Source organism: Podarcis erhardii (genome assembly GCF_964252035.2).
Source record: "Podarcis erhardii genome assembly, chromosome: 2".
In the NCBI taxonomy this organism is placed as follows: Eukaryota; Metazoa; Chordata; class Lepidosauria; order Squamata; family Lacertidae; genus Podarcis; species Podarcis erhardii.
The window spans coordinates 21023231-21041253 of record NC_138498.1 but is presented as its reverse complement, the minus strand read 5'-3'; the positions used below and the strand labels follow the sequence as shown (position 1 = coordinate 21041253).

Here is an 18023-nt window from a genome sequence, read left to right as displayed (position 1 = left end):
TCCAGATCTGTTTCCTAAACCTCCCATAAGATTTTGAGAGCGCATTGGGGGAATCCTGTTGTGTGATCAGGCCAATGCTGTCGGATGTCACCCTGCTGCTACGTAGAAAAATGTGACGGCAAAGACCAATTCACATTTAGCTGTCAAGTGTTTGTACATGAGATATATACACTGCAGGGCGGGAATCCTCTTCCTCCCTCTAGAACAGCCTTTCTCAACCTGTGGGTCCCCAGATGTTGGACTACAACTCCCATCACCCCTAGCTAGCAAGGCCAGAGCTCAGGGATGATGGGAGTTGTAGTCCAACATCTGGGGACCAACAGGTTGAGAACCGCTGCACTAGAATGTGTTATAGATGAACTGGAGCTTGTTAATGTGCCTCTGACCAGGATGAGGCTGTGCTGCCTTCCACAAAGGCACACATGGGGGAAATTGTGGCCTGCCATATGCTGTTGGGACTGCAGCTTCCCATCATTCCTGACCGCTGGCTGTGCTGCCTGGGGCTGACGGGAGTTGAGAAGTCCATGCATGCACAGTGCTTGGTTCATAGAAAACTTGCAGACAAAACTGGGTGGCTGAAGTTGCTCAGCTTCACTCCTGCAACAGTAGTTTCCAACCCTGTTTTCCCAAATGAGGAAGAGGCAAAGGACAAGCCAGCCATTGGCCCCATAAATAAATGTTTTACCAGTTCTGGTGCTTTCATTTAGCCCGAATGCCTTTCTACCATTGATTGACTCATCACATATTGGGGGGGGGGGAGTTTACCTGGGATTGATAATCCTTTGTGGTGGGGGAGACAGCATGTGTGAATGAGCTGTATTTGAGAACAGCAGCACTGTGCAAAATATTGGTTTGAAAACTTACCAATAAAGGTGATACGAGGACCAAAATGCTCGCTGGAGATTAAAGGCACCTAGCAATTGACCAGTGATAAACTGCTTCGCTAGTGAAAAATATACTTCGCTAGTGAAAAAAGGGAAAGGTTCCCAATACATTTGCAATATTTTTGTACTTTAACAATACCTTACAAGTATTTGGTCCTTTGGAAGACATTTTACCCATACAGTGTTAAGGTAAAACTTGGAGACAATGTTGGGAAGGGAATGTGTTTATAAAACTTGTATCTATTTACCTCAGCATACGTACTTTGTATTATGACTTTTTAATAAAAGTTTGTCCATCTGCTTGACTAGTGTTGTTCTGTTAATATTGACTTACTATACACTGGTGGCACTGTGGTCTAAACCAGTGAGCCTCTTGGGCTTGCCGATTGGAAGGTCGGCGGTTCGAATCCCCACGTCGGGGTAAGCTCCCGTTGCTCTGTCCCGGCTCCTGCCAACCTAGCAGTTCAAAAGCACGCCAGTGCAAGTAGATAAATAGGTACCACTGTAGTGGGAAGGTAAGCGGGATTTCCATGCACTCTGGTTTCTGTCACAGTGTCCCACTGCGCCAGAAGCAATATAGTCATGCTGGCCACATGACCCGGAAAGTTGTCTGTGGACAAATGCCGGCTCCGTCGGCCTGAAGCGAGATGAGCACTACACCCCTTAGTCACTTTTGACTGGACTTAACCATCCAGGGGTCCTTTGTTTTTTTAAAGAATTTGTCATCTTGAGCACAACATGGATTAACTTGAGGACATTTCAGATTAGCCATTTTAGAATGACACCCCATAGCTGTCATTGACTGGACTTAACCGTCCAGGGGTCTTTTACCTTACCTTTACCTTACTATATTCATCCCACCTTTTCTACAGAAGACCTAAAGTTGGCAAACATGGGTTCCCTACTCCTTCTCAACCGAATTTCCTTTTTATCCTCCTGAAAAACAAACTGGGGAAGGTTACACCCAGTGTGGTTTACCCCAATGCTACTCAAAAGTGGTGGCCCACAGACCACTGCCTGCCTGAATGTCATCAGCTTCTACTTGACAGTGACTCCACCACATCCCAGACCAGTTGGGACCCCTCAGGGACCAAATACGGTATTGTACCCCGACAATGGGGGAGGGGAGTTGCCAGACTACTGCATCCAATAGCTTGAGAAGCCCTTTCTTAGCAGAAAATGGCCTGGTTTTGATATAACATTAATTCTTTTGCCAGGAGCGTGTATATGTCTAAGGTGGGGGACTGTGACAATGTTCCTTCCCCTCCCGTAAGAGAAAAAGGTTCCACTTTTTGAGTATTTCTCCATCTCAACAGCCTCCTACATGTTCCAATTAGGATTTAGAGTGCTGGAGACATTTAAATACTGCACACTCAAAGGGAGGAAAAAATATAGAGGTGTCATGAGTCAATTTTTATTTGATCCAATTTGATTTAGTCACCAATCTAGCAGCCGCATTCTGGATTAGTTATAGTTTCCAAGGCACCTTCAAAGGTAGACCTACGTAGAACGCACTGCAGTAGTGCAAGTGGAAGATAACCAGAGCATGTACCATGACTAAAGGATTTCAGGCTCAAGAGATACAATCAGTCCTCATTTCATGCAGGTAAAAAGGGAAAATAAACAGAAGTTACTTCATTTCAAGAAACATATAATGCACAAATTAATGCACAGAGAACTGTCCATATCAGGCTGCAGATCACAATACTGTTCCAAATTCAAAAATTCGATATGCCTGGTTCCAAGTCAGAATCAATCTCTCTCTCTCTCTCTCACACACACCCACACCCCTTACCTGGTTACACCTTTAAAAAAGCAATAGCACACCTCAGAAGATTTTATATTATTGAACTTTATGTACAAAATCCAATTTCAAATAAACATTTAATGTAAAAACAAAAAGGTCCATTAAACACTTCTTTTATATCTACTGTACCATTCAAATGTTCACCCAGTTTACATGATTTATTGAAAGTCTCATTAAGGGTACATATAGAAAATCCATCTTTATTATAAATAGAAACAAAGGGATTCTCAGCTTTTATTATAAATTGACATGACATACAAAGTTTATTGGACAGAAGTAATTTCATTACTATTTTGGGAGGGGTCACCAACTTTTTTGTGCAAACAATGCTAGCCTCCTTTTAAGCATTAAGAGCGCGGCTGCTTAAGAAGTGACATAAGCAATAGTTCTACAACTACGTCTCTCCTAAAATATATTTTTTTACATATGTGCACAGCTTTAGCAAATTAAAGCCCAAGAGAAATGCTTGACCGGCTATTCAAAGGTGTAATAAGAGTTTGCTACAACTCAAGAGCAGGAAATTCGAGAAGTCTAAAGAAAGCTGCAGTCTCCCTCTTTCCTATTGACACAAATCTGTGACCAAGAACTTAATACTGGATGACAAATCACATCCACACCATCAGTTAAATAGTCTCACAGTTAAACACATCTTTAGGGACCAAAGTCAGTATTTACACTTTTATAAATTTCTGGAAAAAAAACCCATTACAAAGCTTACCCCCACCCCCACCCCAAACAAAAAACAAAAACCAACAGGGATCTGCCTTCTTGTGGTGGTGGAATGAAATAAAAAATTAGAAACACCTGTATTTACATAATCAATCCTTTATAAATAAAGAATATGAAAAAATGAACTATTCAAGAATTTTTTAAAAAATGAGGCGATGCCACTCAACTACAGTGTTGCTGGAATAAACCCTTGAAGCTGATACTGTACCAGTAGTGAAGCTACTTTCCATTGGAAAAAAGAAAATCTGTAAACATGTGCATAAAATGTGTTAGCAGTGCAAGACTGCACAGGTTAGCATCTGTATTGAATGCAATACATCACAGAGTACTTGCATAAGAAGTGCAACACATTTTCTGGCCTAATTTTACAGTGCATTTCCCCTTCAAAACTAGCAACCAAAAATTCTCTTTAACGCCATGCTTCGATCTTACAGTCTGTATATAGGCAAAATAGGTACATATCCAGGCACTGCCTAACATGGCCTCCAGGTGTTAACACTTGATCTCTTAGCCAAAAGGCCGAGAAGCGATCTCTAGGTGTTAAACAAAGTATTCTATTAAACAACTCTCAACAGTTATGCTTGATTAGGTTAAAGGTTTGATCTAGTACACCTTGTTATCTACAGATTCGTTTGGACTACTGACAGAATTAATATGGTACTTCCCCTGTGTTTGTAATGAGAAAAGCAGAGGTTTTTTTTCTTCCAAAAAAGGTTTGAGACAAAGAAGTGCTATGTTACAGCTGAATGTTTAAAAAGTGTTTAGAAATTTGCAATCTGTAGTTTGACACCTATAAGATCAAGGTAAACTTTAAATGGTGTGTTATTTGCCACAAAAAATGTTAACCTAAGGAATTTCTAAGTACAAAGCATAAACTGTCCGAATCTCTTTCCCTAATTTTCAACTCCATGGTAGGAAAGACAGCCAGTACAGATGCAAAACAAAAAACAAAAAACAAAAAAATAAAAAAAATCTTTATATAAAGACTGGTTTACATATACTCAAGTTATGTAAATTCAGTACAGTTCATAATTAAAATTCCCAAAAATTGTATTGCTCTTCATGCTCAAACTTTGAGTATTGTCATTACACCACTAGAACTGATATACATGTAGTACTTGCATAATCAACTCAAAAGGAACCATATTGTTGAAATCCTGTTTCCAGCAGTGCCTGTTAGGAGCCTGTGTGTCATATTAAATTCCTTATAAGAGTTCATGCATCTTAAAATGTCACTTCATTGTTTGTGCATTGAATGCCCCTTTGCTCTTCTTTTCAGATCTTCTGTTTTCTATTCTGTTTTGCCATACATGAGACAGCATCCATTTCTGAGGATCTTTCCCTAGTGTTAGTTTCACTGCAGCCATTGGTTATTCCAGTTTGTTCTTCAGAAATCTCCTCTGTTGTTGTGGTAGCAGTAGACTCTCCTTTTTCCAATTTCTGCTGCATTTCTCGAAGCTTAGTAACAGCTTTGTCTATGGACATTATGCTTATAAGGTTAAAGTCATGCATGCTGACCAGGTGAAGCATGAAGTTTCGACACAAGTTCTTCTTAATTATTTTGTGTCCATAATTTTCAACAAACAGCATACAGGCATGATTCATTTGATTGTCTGCAATAAACCTGTAACATAAAAAAATGATGCAAGGCATTATTACAGATTTGGGTGCCCAAAAATGCCTGTAATATCAAAATCCTGCTCAGACATGCTGTCATGTAATGCTTGCTTCTCCACAATTCCTACATAGGGTTTTTTAAATGCTCAGTAGTTCAAACAATAAAAAAACACATTAAAATAGCAGATATGTGAGATGCTTAAAACAACAACCCTGAAATGATTTTATTTTTAATTGTAACCTAATCACTTTTCATAAATTTATAAATTTGAAGTTCTAAGTACGCACCCGTGCTTCATAACATGTAGATTCCATAATTTCATCACTTCTTTTTCTCCTTCATTCACATCTGAAAACTCTTCAATTTGCTGCAGTGAGACAACCATTTAAAGGTCATTAGCATGCATCTATTTAAGTTAGTCATTGCTTGGCTTGTTTTCCCCATCATCTGCTGTATTATTGTCATAATTGCTTCGCATAGTCAGTACAATTCCACACAGCCAGAACTAAGCAGCAAGAGCTGGAAAAAGGCACACAGTTTTGCTACAAATGTCCCTGAAGTTACTTTTGGAAGAAAGTGAAAAGATAACAGTTAATATATTTTGGGAGGGGAAGGGGGAATACAGTGGTACCTTGGGTTACATATGCTTCAGGTTACAGACTCCGCTAACCCAGAAATAGTGCTTCAGGTTAAGAACTTTGCTTCAGGATAAGAACAGAAATCGTGCTCTGGCGATGCGGCGGCAGCAGGAGGCCCCATTAGCTGAAGTGGTGCTTCAGGTTAAGAACAGTTTCAGGTTAAGAACGGACCTCCGGAACGAATTAAGTACGTAACCCGAGGTACCACTGTATAGGGAACGTGCCTTGTGCTCGCATCTATGTGTTTACACTAACAGAGAATATTTGGGGGGTTTTGCGCAATGGCAGAGAGAAATGAGAGGGGAAAGTCTATTAAATCCCTTCAGTAGGTTGATGCAAAGGCTCTTTCACTTCAGTTTACACATTATTTGAATTGGAGGTTTAATTTAAAATAATTGTTAGATATCACTTCATGTCAAATCAAAAGGATGAAACAGGAACAGAAAGCTGAATGCTGTCAAAAAGCAGGGATGTTACATTATTTGGTGGTGTGGTCCTGCGATACCAACATTATGGAGGTGAATTAAGGAAAATTAAGGCTGTAATGGAGGTAAATATTTCTTCAGCCCTTTTAAATAATTTTATTTTAAATAATTTTATTAGGATTTTTGGAAAAAACAGATGAACTAGATTTTGTGGGTTTTTTATTGGTGGCAGACAAAATACTAATTGAAAAAAAGGAGGAAGTCCAAAAATGATTAGAAGTTTAAATGTTAAAAATAATCAAGTTGGCAAAGTTAACCTGCTGGATTAAATAACAGAGAATAAAAAAGAAGTCTGTAGAATGAATTACTTTGAAACTTCAAAAAAAAAAATAATAATGTAAAAGTAATCTAATTTTAAGTGGAAATTAGATCAAATTAATGGAGTTCTAAGCAGGTGTTTATAGATATGGAATATATATAGATTTAAAATAACTTGTATTTAAATGTATAGGTTTAAATATTAAGTTGTTATCTGAAGAAATGTATTTTCAGATTTTGTGATTATTATGAGAATTTTGTTTCTAAAGCTGAAATTATAGGAGTAATAATAAAAAGAACAGGTTCTTTCATGAGCCTAAAATGGGTTGTGACAAATGAGGATTGCCATGCCTAACTTCAGTTTCCTAAACAGTCCGCAATGTTTTGTAGTAGGATTACCGTATTTTTTGCACCATAACACTCACTTTTTTCCTCCTAGAAAGTAAGGGGAAATGTCTGTGCGTGTTATGGAGCGAATGCCTGCGGGTGGCGGGGGGGATCTGCTGCAGTCGTGAGCAGAGGATCCATGGTTCCCCTTCCTTCCCTCCTCCGTGGTTACAAAGCATGGATCCACATGGTTCCTCAGGATTTTTGCATTGGGCTACTCCAAACTCACTGTCAGATCACATGTCTGTGGCCACAGCATGAACCACAAAAATCATATATCCACTATTTCGTTTAGAATATTTTTTTTCTTGTTTTCCTCCTCTAAAAACTATGTGCGTGTTATGGTCTGGTGTGTGTTATAGAGCGAAAAATACGGTATGTGTGTGGCATCCAACAATGTCAGTCTGCCAAAGGAATGGACAAAGCAGGTGGAATTCCTTTTCCTCCTATCGCACTCCCAAATAACCCTGTTCTGGAGAGTTGGGGGTCACACCAATACAGATTTGGGGAGGGGTGTGTGGGAGTTGCAAGGGCGAGTTGAGGAAATCAAAGCCTGCTCATGTATTAGAGGTCACTCTTAAATCTTCCTTGCCAAACTAGTCCTAGCCCATTACTGAATAGCCTAGTATTGTCCAAGTCGTAATATTCTGTTACGATAGCTTCTAGCAGACATTCAGTATCCGGCAATTCCAAAATGTTTTTAGCACAAAAATGTGCGTGCATGTAATCGTAACTGCCTCTGACAGTCACAACCTTCTATTTAGCGGGAAGAAATCCCAATGAAAACCCTTGTTGTTATATATTTTACACAGCTGTTAATTTGTATTCATGTTAAATGTTTACACATGGATGATTTATGATTGCCAAACCTGTATTAGGCATTACAAGCACTGGCCAAGTAAGCAAGCTAGTCACAACCATGAATTTGGACCCGTTTTATCACCAAGCTTATCTATTGCCCACATCCAATATTTCACCACCCCATAAAAACTAATTGTGTTAACAGATGGCTTCCTCAACCTCGGCCCTCCAGATGTTTTTGACCTACAACTCCCATGATCCCTAGCTAGCAGGACCAGTGGTCAGGGATGCTGGGAATTGTAGTCTCAAATCATCTGGAGGGCCGAGGTTGAGGAAGCCTGGATTAAGACACAGTATCGCAATGTGCCTTTTCCAAGAATGCAAAGTGGGAAACACAGTATGTAGGTTTGTCCCATGGAAAGCAGGAATATCGCTCAGCAAAAAAAACCCCTATCTGCTGTCGGACAAAGTTACCGTGATAGTTTTCTCTCTTAGCCACTCAGGGTCCTTTTCATCTTCACTGTCAACTTCCATTTCTTGTGGACGGAGAGGTAAGCATGTATCACTGTGGAAGTATAACCGATTGTGTCCACTGCTGTATGTTCTTTGCTGTTCCACTTCTCCATCTTCAGATTCAAGGAATTCAGACATGCTAGCTTTTGTACGCTTTGGTCTGAAAAAAAAAGATGAATGTAGAAGAGGGGGGAAAAACCGTATGTATGGTTTGTAGCAGGTACCTAAAAGCCTGGCAGCCATATATCTGCAATGCATAGAACAGATGATACCTACAAAGCTCACTTTTCAGTCGGATCAGGGCTATTCTATGATCCTAGACTTGCTGCCCATCTGCAATTTACCAAGACCTTAACCACATCCACGAAAAGAAGGCCAGAGGGGTAGCCATGTTAGTTTCTTGCAGAAAAAACAACCAAAAGTTTTATATGGGTAACCTTTAAGGTGCCAGAAGACACTTTGCTGCATTTGTGGGGGGAAATGGAAATATATACAATGGCTAGCAATATGGAGTGTCATTGCTGCAAATTTCCAACTATTTCGAGAACCCAAAAGAGTCTGTTTTGACAGGTTTCTGCCTCTGCATAGCATGTCACTAACGAATTATCTGAGCCTGACTAAAAATCAAGCTCTGATAAGTGGTGAGTATCACAGACAATGTCCTAGCAACCAAACTAGCTGGATACCGCAGAGTAAGAGCTTTGTTTAATTTTCTGACTTCTATAGCTATGGGAGTAACATTCTGATCACTACAGCAACATTAGTAACAGCACAATCCTAACCTTGTCTACGCTACTTAATCCATTGGGGCTTACACACAAGTGGGGTTAGGACTGCGGCCAAAGTTACTAGAAAATAGGAAGATTTAGATTGGATGCTATAAATTAAGCCAATTTTTGTTAGGCCTGCGAGCTTTAATAGGTTTTGCTTGGTAGAAGAACAAAGTGATCAGGGGAGACCAACTGGAATCAGCAGAGCTATGAAAGAAGAGCAGACTATTTCATTTTTTGAGGCTGTGGCATTGCAGGAATAGCAAAGTATTAAGGACGGCCTTTACTTTCAGTGGGAGGTAATGCTTATTAATGGAATTCCTTCAGTGTGCCAAAGCAGGCTTCCACATTTTCATTTGTCATAGTAGCTATGGACACATGTAACACTGAACCAAACTATGGCTTAGTACGAAGCAGCAAGAATGCTAATGCGGTGAGAAAACTGCAGTCATTGTGCTCTTACACTGCTCCTGCTGTACTCCTCTGAGCTAAGTCATGGTTTGGACTTAGCGTTACATTTGTTTGGGGAGCCAAACAATGAGCTCAGATTGAGACGTTATGCTAAACCAAACCATGGCTTAGCATGGCAGAAGCAGGACTGGAGAGAAGCACAGCAACCATGGCTTTTGGTAATGTCCAAATGTTTCAAAAGGCAGACAGAATAAAAGTTCCTCAGTTGACGGTCCTAAATTAAAGTTATGTTTAGGTGTGTTGCTGAATTTATGTACTCTACTTTGATCAACCCCCTCCACTGGCTTTATTTAACAAGCAGCACATATACCAATGAAGTTAAATTGATGTACTATTGTGCACCACTATAATATGCATGTCCTACAAAGAGGAGGGCAATTTTTAATATCCACTGAGGAAGTGGGAAGAAAACATGGAGATTGAGAACTTACAGTAATAAAATTGTTGTAAGTCGCTTTAAGATTTTCAGCAGCAGGCAGTACAGAAACATTTTAATAGAGAGATAGCTATATAAACAGATAAATAAGATCTTACAGACAGGGAATGCAAACAGTTGCAGATATCTGCAGAACACAGTTTCCTACTAACCTGCATACAAGAATGTGCGTAATTGGTGTTCGCTTGACTGGCCCATTACGACTGAATGCAAACCCAGGCTGGCGATGAATATCCTGAGGATTTCCTGCATATGAGCCATCATAACACTCATTGATGGAAACATCTATCCTAGCACCTTTGGGATGATACTGTAATAAATAAATATTTAGCATCGTAAGTGTTAATTGCAACCACACATTCCTTCTGTGACGTGAAAACTCTGCTTTTCTTGACACATCTCTTAATCTGGCTAAACTCCTGAACACAGAAACGGCAGCGTTAACCAAATTTAAAATAATGTTTTCAAGTCCTATCACATGATTAGAAACCAAGTCTCAACCACTGTTAGTCTGCTTTCGGGCAGGTTATTTATGAAAGTTATTGTAGCTGCACTTTTGTCACTCTGCCTTGAAAGTATCAAATTTGTTTCACTTGACCTTCTGACTCTGTATCATACCAAGAGCAGTCCTCCGCCAAGGTAATAATATCAACCGCTGTGCTCACAGAAGGGCTTTTGACCCAGTGAAAACATCTGCCAATGGAACTAGTGGGGAGGCTATTTTCCCAAATTCCATTTCCCCTGCACCCCCCCCCCCCGCAATGCCTCATTCTACCCTACAATGGTACCTCCGGTTGCGAATGGGATCCGTTCTGGAGGTCCAGCCGCATCCCGAGGAATTCGCAACCAGAGGACCGCTTCTTCGCATGCAGGCGGCGCGGTTTAGCACTTCTGCGCATGCGGAGAAACCCAGAAAAATACTTCCAGGTTTGCCACGTTCGCATCCCAAAGTTTACGTATCCAGAGGCAGACGTAAGCGGAGGTACAACTGTATTATGGAGGATTCCCCAACCCTCTAGAGCTGATCTTCCAGGGTGCCGGGGGGAAATCAGCAGATCATCTCTCTTCGTCTCGTTAGTGGATCAAGAGTCCTTGTATGAGCATAGCAGCAGCAACTGGATTCCCTCCGCACCAGAGATGTTACAGAGATACAAGGAAAAATACTTACCACATAATTGAAAATAAACCGGCTGTGACAAAGCTTGAGATGTTTGAGTAAGCTGTAAAGTTTACGGCAGTTCAGTGTGCACCACGGGCAATGCAAGTCATCTCTAGCTTCAGTCTGCTGCCTTGTATTGTTGTTATACAGGAACTGGCAAAAACAAGAGCTTGTTATTAGTAGAAAGTTGTCTCCTCTTTTTCTACTATGCAGATGGGAAGCAGTGCATGCTAATAGTCAGGTCTAATCATGCATTGTCTCAAATATTAGATTTTTCAATACCTGATAAAATATTCTCAGTTTCTGTCGAGGCTCATTTGAAACATCCCTTTCTTTTCTTGCTTGCAGGTCTGGCGGCAAAGATTCTTTTACAGCTGCAAAAGAACATGGATGTCACTAACTGTAGTACAGTGGTACCTCAGGTTACATACGCTTCAGGTTACATACGCTTCAGGTTACACACTCCGCTAACCCAGAAATAGTGCTTCAGGTTAAAAACCCAGAAATAGTGCTTCAGGATGAGAACAGAAATCGTGCTCTGGCGGTGCGGCAGCAGCGGGAGGCCCCATTGGCTAATGTGGTGCTTCAGGTTAAGAACAGTTTCAGGTTAAGAACGGACCTCCAGAACAAATTAAGTACTTAACCCAAGGTACCACTGTACTGTTCAAAACAAACCTGTACAGGACTCAATGTTATGTAAGTAAAGCGCCACCATTTTGTTATAAGTAGCTGCTTAGCAAAAGGGAACTGAGTGGTCACATTTCAGAACACAAGACAGGGCTCCTAATTAAGACGACAAGTAGGAGAGCATAGCATGCTTTTAGCACTAGCTTCAACCTCTTTCTTTAAAAAACAACCAACTGCCACTTTTTAGTGCATAAAAAGTACAAAAGAAAAACAAAACAAAAAGAACCTCTTGTAACATATGAATGGGTTGCTGATAAACATAGACTGTGTATGGACAAATATAGTGACATTTCGAATGCAGACATAGACTGTGTAGGGACAAATACACTGACAATTGGAATGCATTTATAAAAAAATATAGCCGGAAATAAATAAATGAATGAATGTATTAAAATAATAATTCCACTTATATACCTTTGTATTAGACAAGCGTGTACGCAGTCACCCCTACTTGACACACTACCTAGATTTGCTCTTGGAGAATAATTATGTTAATCTTGCAACAAACACAGACTCCAAGCCTATACTACATTTGTATCAGCCCTTCCTTCCATGCAGCTTATTATCCCATTCTATGATTTTAAACGCTTGCCTAAAGCTACCCACAACCTTCATGGCTGAGCAGCTATGTCTAACACACCATCTACTAAATCACACAAGAACCTAGTCAGTATATGAACTTTTTAACAATTGGCTGAACAAAAAACCACCTTTATTATAATTCCACACAGTAGACCACTCCTTTTCACCTACCAGCATGGCAGCATACCATGATTTTCGAGAACCTTTTGATAAGAAGAAAAAAGTATTTTCACCCTCAGAAATACAAGGCAAACGATGCTTCATACATTATAATACTGCCACCACTGCAATTCTCACATCAATTTCACTTTTCCCACCAATCTTTTTTGGAGTGAAAACTGCTCTGCATCTAAATCTTCCCCGTACCTGTGCCACTGCTACATGCTGATGAAAGGAACTGGAAGCAGTACAGTTGCTTTTTAATGGATATTCTCAATATTATTAATTTGAACCCCCTTGCTTTGGTTCCTTGTGCTTGCACTGCCCTAAATTCTGCGCTGGCTTAAGAGTCATACAGCTAAAGACAGCACTAAAGGTCTTCAAGATCCACACATTGATTCTCTGCAGATATAAGAACCAATATATCCAATTCATTCTGGCCAGTGACCGAAATAAATCGATTCACTCATTCATTCAATATATCCAATACCACTATACTAAGAATGGTTCTCACCAAAAAGGTGACATGGGTGGTTATACTGTCCTCTTGTGAGACGACAGAAAACAGAGCTCTTTGCCCATTACTTACACACACACACACACACACACACACACACACACACACACACACCCTCTGCTCTGGGTCAAGACTAAGGTTACCAGGTTTTTTTCAATGAATCAAGGCACACTTTTCAACTTCAGTAGGAATGATAGGATTGTGTATAGGGACTGATTTGTAAAACTGGGAGCTGTCCCCAGGAAATGGGGACGTCTGGTAACCTTAGTCAAGAAAGGAAAGGACTCGTCAAAAGGAGAAGGAAAGCATGTGATTCCAGTCTTATGGCACTAGAGGGCAGCATAACCCACCATGTGATGTGCTTACCACCTTTGGAGAGCTCAAAAATACGATTGTTTCACCTTCTGTACCTTGGTGAAAGGTGAACTACGCAAAATTTCATCTGGCAGAACGAAAAAACCTCAGCAACCACATTTTGTTGTTATTTTGACATACACTTCTAATGCACTTCTAATCTTTTAACCACTACTGAGATGCTTGCTTGCCTTCTGTTAGCCTGATTCTGCTTAATATTAGCTAGGGTTTCTCTTCACTGGAATTTGGTAACAGATAGCACTGTTAAAATCTGTAAGAACAATGTGCTTGTTTGCGTGAGGTGGGAGTACTCAATGGTTAGGAAAGGTTGCCTGCACTGATGTTTTGTGTCATTTTTAATTGTTATAATTGTCAGAGTGTGTGTCCCCCACCCCTGTTATTTTAACAACTGGCAGCCCCCATTCTATGGAACAGTGTTTCTGTTGAGATACGACAAGCATCATCCTCATAATTTATTATTTATACTCCGCGCATCTGGCTGGGCTTCCCCAGCCACTCTGGGCAGCTTCCAACAAAATATTAAAATACAATGGTCTGTTAAACATTAAAAGTTTCCCTAAACAGGGCTGCCTTCAGATGTCTTCTAAAAGTCTGGTAGTTGTTTTTCTCTTTGACATCTGATGGGAGGGTGTTCCACAGGGTGGGTGCCACTACCAAGAAGGCCCTCTGCCTGGTTCCCTGTAACCTCACTTCTCACAGTGAGGGAACCGCCAGAAGGCCCTTGGCACTGGACCTCAGTGTCCGGGCAGAACAATGGGGTTGAGATGCTCCTTCAGGTATATTGGACGGAAGCTGTTTAGGGCTTTAAAGGTCAGCACCAAAACTTTGAATTGTGCTTGGAAATGTAAAGCATCCATTATTTGTACTTTCTGGAAATAATTGAGGACATTTTTGTTTTGACAAGCTTAGATGTTCATATTGCATCATTTTTAAAACCACTTTCAGTTGGTTTTTGTACAGTGGTACCTCAGGTTACAGACGCTGCTAACCCAAAAATAGTACCTCAGGTTAAGAACTTTGCTTCAGGATGAGAACAGAAATTGCGCAGCGGCAGGCCCCATTAGCTAAAGTGGTCTTCAGGTTAAGAACAGTTTCAGGTTAAGAATGGACCTCCAGAATGAATTAAGATCTTAACCAGAGGTACCACTGAACTTCAAATACATGGCAACATTAATGCTCTACATTTGTATTAGCTCCTGGAAAAAATAACTGAAAATAAATTCAATTTCAGCCTTCCCTAAGATTCAAAAGAATCTGAATCAAACCAGTTCTAAGAATACTTTCCCAGCATTCCTTGAAACTACTGAAACACTTAAAATAGTAAGATTTTTTACAGTTTGAATCTTGACTCCTGATTCATTACAAGAAGTCTTTACAGCAGGTTTAAACAAGCTGCAAAGAAGGGAAAAGAGTGTCAATGTTTTAAAAAGCTGTACCTATCAAGAGTATTCTCCTGCTAAAAATAGGCTTGTGTTCATCAAGATATATCTGACCAATTTAAGAAAATAAACACTTTGTGAATAACTGTTTTCCACACAACACAGACACCTGCATTCCAAAATACGCTAGCATCCGGAATATCCCAGTTTTATCACCAAGAGCAGAGGGTGAGCATTGAGGGGAAATTCACAAAACCATATTCCACAAACCAAAATGAGCTCAATTCACCCTAAACATCTTTTGTATTTATCAGAAATCTTCATTTCTTCTATCACATATGAACTGCTAAAGATGAAAATGGAAACTCTTACAAAATTAATCAACCTAGATAGAAATAAAAGCAACCACAAACAAGCTGCAGATTTAAGTGAAGGTCTCATTAGGGAGTGGAGCTCTGCTTATGGAGAGATGGGGTTGCTTTCATCTGACTTTTGGCAATTCCCCTCTTCCTTCTCAGGTTCTCCTCCCCAACCCCAACCCCACCCAAGATATCCTGTGCGTTGATAAACTTCACAAAAACAGGTAACAAGAGCATTCGCCAACAACCTTTTATCTATTCCATGCTGAACATATCCAACTCATGTAAACATTAAAAAACAGCATAGAAATAAAAATGTAAGCAGGAAAAAAGCTATTAACACAAGAGACTTAAAACACCATAAATTGAAGCCACAGTCAGCAGCAGAAAACAGACTAGAAAATAAGGAAACTGCAATAATGGGCAACGACGTTATATAAAGAAGGGACCGATTGCAGTTCCCTAGGCATAGAAATTCCTAAGAGGGTACCATGATGGGGAAAAGAAAACTCTTACAGATCACAGCAACGAAAGGGATGGGGTACATGCAGAATTTCAGTTGCTGATCTCACAGTGTGATGAGGCAAGTACAGAAGCAGGTGTTCCCAAAGGTATGCAGGATGCAAACGTTAAGGGCTTTAAAGGTCAACATGGTCATACTGAATTGGGTTCAGGAACAAATCCAAAACAGTGCAGTTGGACCAGCACCCGACTGACAGATTCTCTCTTGGGCAGCCAGCTAGGAAGCAAACAAGCACATCCTGAGCTCTGACACAACAGGATCAAATTCCCACAGATTTCCAAACAGAGTCCACCAGATAAAGACATTTAAGCATTGCACACGTTAATCCTACCCAACTTTAGACAAATCCCCATAAACATATATATATATATATATATCTTGATTCTAGACTAGTAATAAAGGTAAAGGGACCCCTGACCATTAGGTCCAGTCGTGGCCGACTCTGGGGTTGCAGTGTTCATCTCACTTTATTGGCCGAGGGAGCCGGCGTACAGCTTCCGGGTCATGGGGCCAGCATGACTAAGCCACTTCTGGCGAACCAGAGCAGCGCACGAAAACGCTGTTTACCTTCCCGCCAGAGCGGTACCTATTTATCTACTTGCACTGGTGTGCTTTCGAACTGCTAGGTTGGCAGGAGCAGGGACCAAGCAATGGGAGCTCACCCCGTCGTGGGGATTTGAACCACTGACCTTCTGATCGGCAAGTCCTAGGCTCTGTGGTTTAACCCGCAGCGCCACCCACGTTCCTAGACTAGTAATAGAATCACAAAATTGTAGAGTTGGAATTGACTCCCAAGGATCATCTGGTCGAACCCCCTGGAATGCAGGAATCTCAATTGAAGCGTACGCATGAAACGCATTAGAACAGTGTTCAGAACTAGGCAACGAAAGAAAACAAAATCCAATGTATGCAAGCAGCACTATCTGTATGTCAACACTTCCTTACCTATAGTCTGTGTAGGTTTCACAGAGCTGGGCTTGTTTTCTTGAGGGAAGCTCTCCGAATTCCGGGTTGAAAGGGGCTTCGCAGTAGGAGTTGTCGGTTTGTCGTTTGCCTCTCCTGACCATCGTAGGGTAAACTGAAGTGTGGGTCCCTGAGAAAATGTTTCAAATGGAGGTAACCTCTGAAACAAAAATATATTGCTTTGAGAGATTTTCAAAGGAGCTTCAAAATGGGACCGTTACAGATACCACCGCCAGCTACTGACATCAGGCACCTTTTCAGCACTTGCAAAAAACAGCAAGCGTATCCAGACGTACAGATGTTTTATGCATTTAATCTGTTTTTAGCTTACTGTTGATTTCATGTTTATTTTTAAAGTACCAGTTTTTAACTGTTTTTACTGATAAATTTAATGACTTGTGGGGTGTTTGTGTTTTGTTTGTTTTTAGTAAACAGCTTTGAGGTTTTATTACAATTATGCAGTACAGTACCACCTTGGTTTGCATACGTTTTGGATTACTAACACATCAAAACCGTAAGTGCATGTTTGCAACCTTTTTTTGGATTACAACCCATTTTCTTACGAACAATTTTTTGGGGGGAGGCCTCATTGGCGAAAGCGCGCCTTGGGTTAAACCCTGTTATGGTTTACAAACGGACCTCCGCCACGGATTATGGTTGTAAACCAGGGTACCACTGTAAATAAATTTTGTTAATTAAATAGTCTATTTCGCTTCAAGGCTTCGGTCCTACAGCTTTCAAGAAGCATCACTATTTTCAAGGTCCTTAAGTGTTTTGAAGCTCCTCACTTTATATACACTTTTCAAGAAGACTTTTCGGCAAATGCCAATGGCACAAACCTTCCCATCCAGTATTGTCTCCCATGTTGCTCTTTTCTTGCTGACTGGGCACTCTTCCATTTCTTGCATGGCTACTTCATATTCCCCATCAAGAAGCTGCAGTCGTCTGTTGCGCAAAATATAGGTAAAGAGAAATTAATTTCATTAGCTGGTATTCAATAACAAGTCATGTTAATTTGCATGAATCCATCATCCACATGGAAGTGCCTGATGACCTCATCTGTCTCCTGAGAAATCTCTATGTGGGACAAGAAGCTACAGTTAGAACTGGATATGGAACAACTGATTGGTTCAAAATTGGGAAAGGAGTACGGCAAGTCTGTATATTGTCTCCCTGCTTATTTAACTTATATGCAGAATTCATCATGCGAAAGGCTGGGCTGGATGAATCCCTAGCCGGAATTAAGATTGCCGGAAGAAATATCAACAACCTCAGATATGCAGATGACACAACCTTGATGGGAGAAAGTGAGGAGGAATTAAAGAACCTTTTATTGAGGGTGAAAGAGGAAAGCGCAAAATATGGTCTGAAGCTCAACATCAAAAAACGAAGATCATGGCCACTGGTCCCATCACCTCCTGGCAAATAGAAGGGGAAGAAATGGAGGCAGTGAGAGATTTTACGTTCTTGGGCTCCATGACCACTGCAGATGGTGACAGCAGCCACGAAATTAAAAGACGCCT

At 40.6% G+C, this 18023-nt stretch overlaps 1 protein-coding gene and 1 long non-coding RNA gene across 4 annotated transcripts in view; one reads left to right on the top strand and one right to left on the bottom strand.

Annotated features, from left to right (window-relative positions):
* LOC309335167 overlaps positions 1 to 16476 on the top strand; it is a 157470-nt gene extending 140994 nt beyond the window's left edge. The window contains exon 3 of the long non-coding RNA XR_014153416.1: positions 14721 to 16476. This is a non-coding gene — a long non-coding RNA (uncharacterized lncRNA). The remainder of the gene's footprint in view (positions 1 to 14720) is intronic.
* SUZ12 (SUZ12 polycomb repressive complex 2 subunit) overlaps positions 2721 to 18023 on the bottom strand; it is a 34839-nt gene continuing 19536 nt past the window's right edge. For 2 of the 3 annotated variants that reach the window (XM_081849626.1, XM_081849628.1), the window contains 8 exons: positions 17340 to 17445; positions 16483 to 16660; positions 11239 to 11330; positions 10966 to 11109; positions 9950 to 10107; positions 8082 to 8280; positions 5326 to 5405; positions 2721 to 5044 (listed from right to left, as the gene is read on the bottom strand). In XM_081849626.1, coding sequence (XP_081705752.1) covers positions 4696 to 5044; positions 5326 to 5405; positions 8082 to 8280; positions 9950 to 10107; positions 10966 to 11109; positions 11239 to 11330; positions 16483 to 16660; positions 17340 to 17445 — 1306 coding nt within the window. In that variant the 3' untranslated portion in view covers positions 2721 to 4695. The remainder of the gene's footprint in view (positions 5045 to 5325; positions 5406 to 8081; positions 8281 to 9949; positions 10108 to 10965; positions 11110 to 11238; positions 11331 to 16482; positions 16661 to 17339; positions 17446 to 18023) is intronic. The other variant, XM_081849627.1, reaches the window with a different exon arrangement.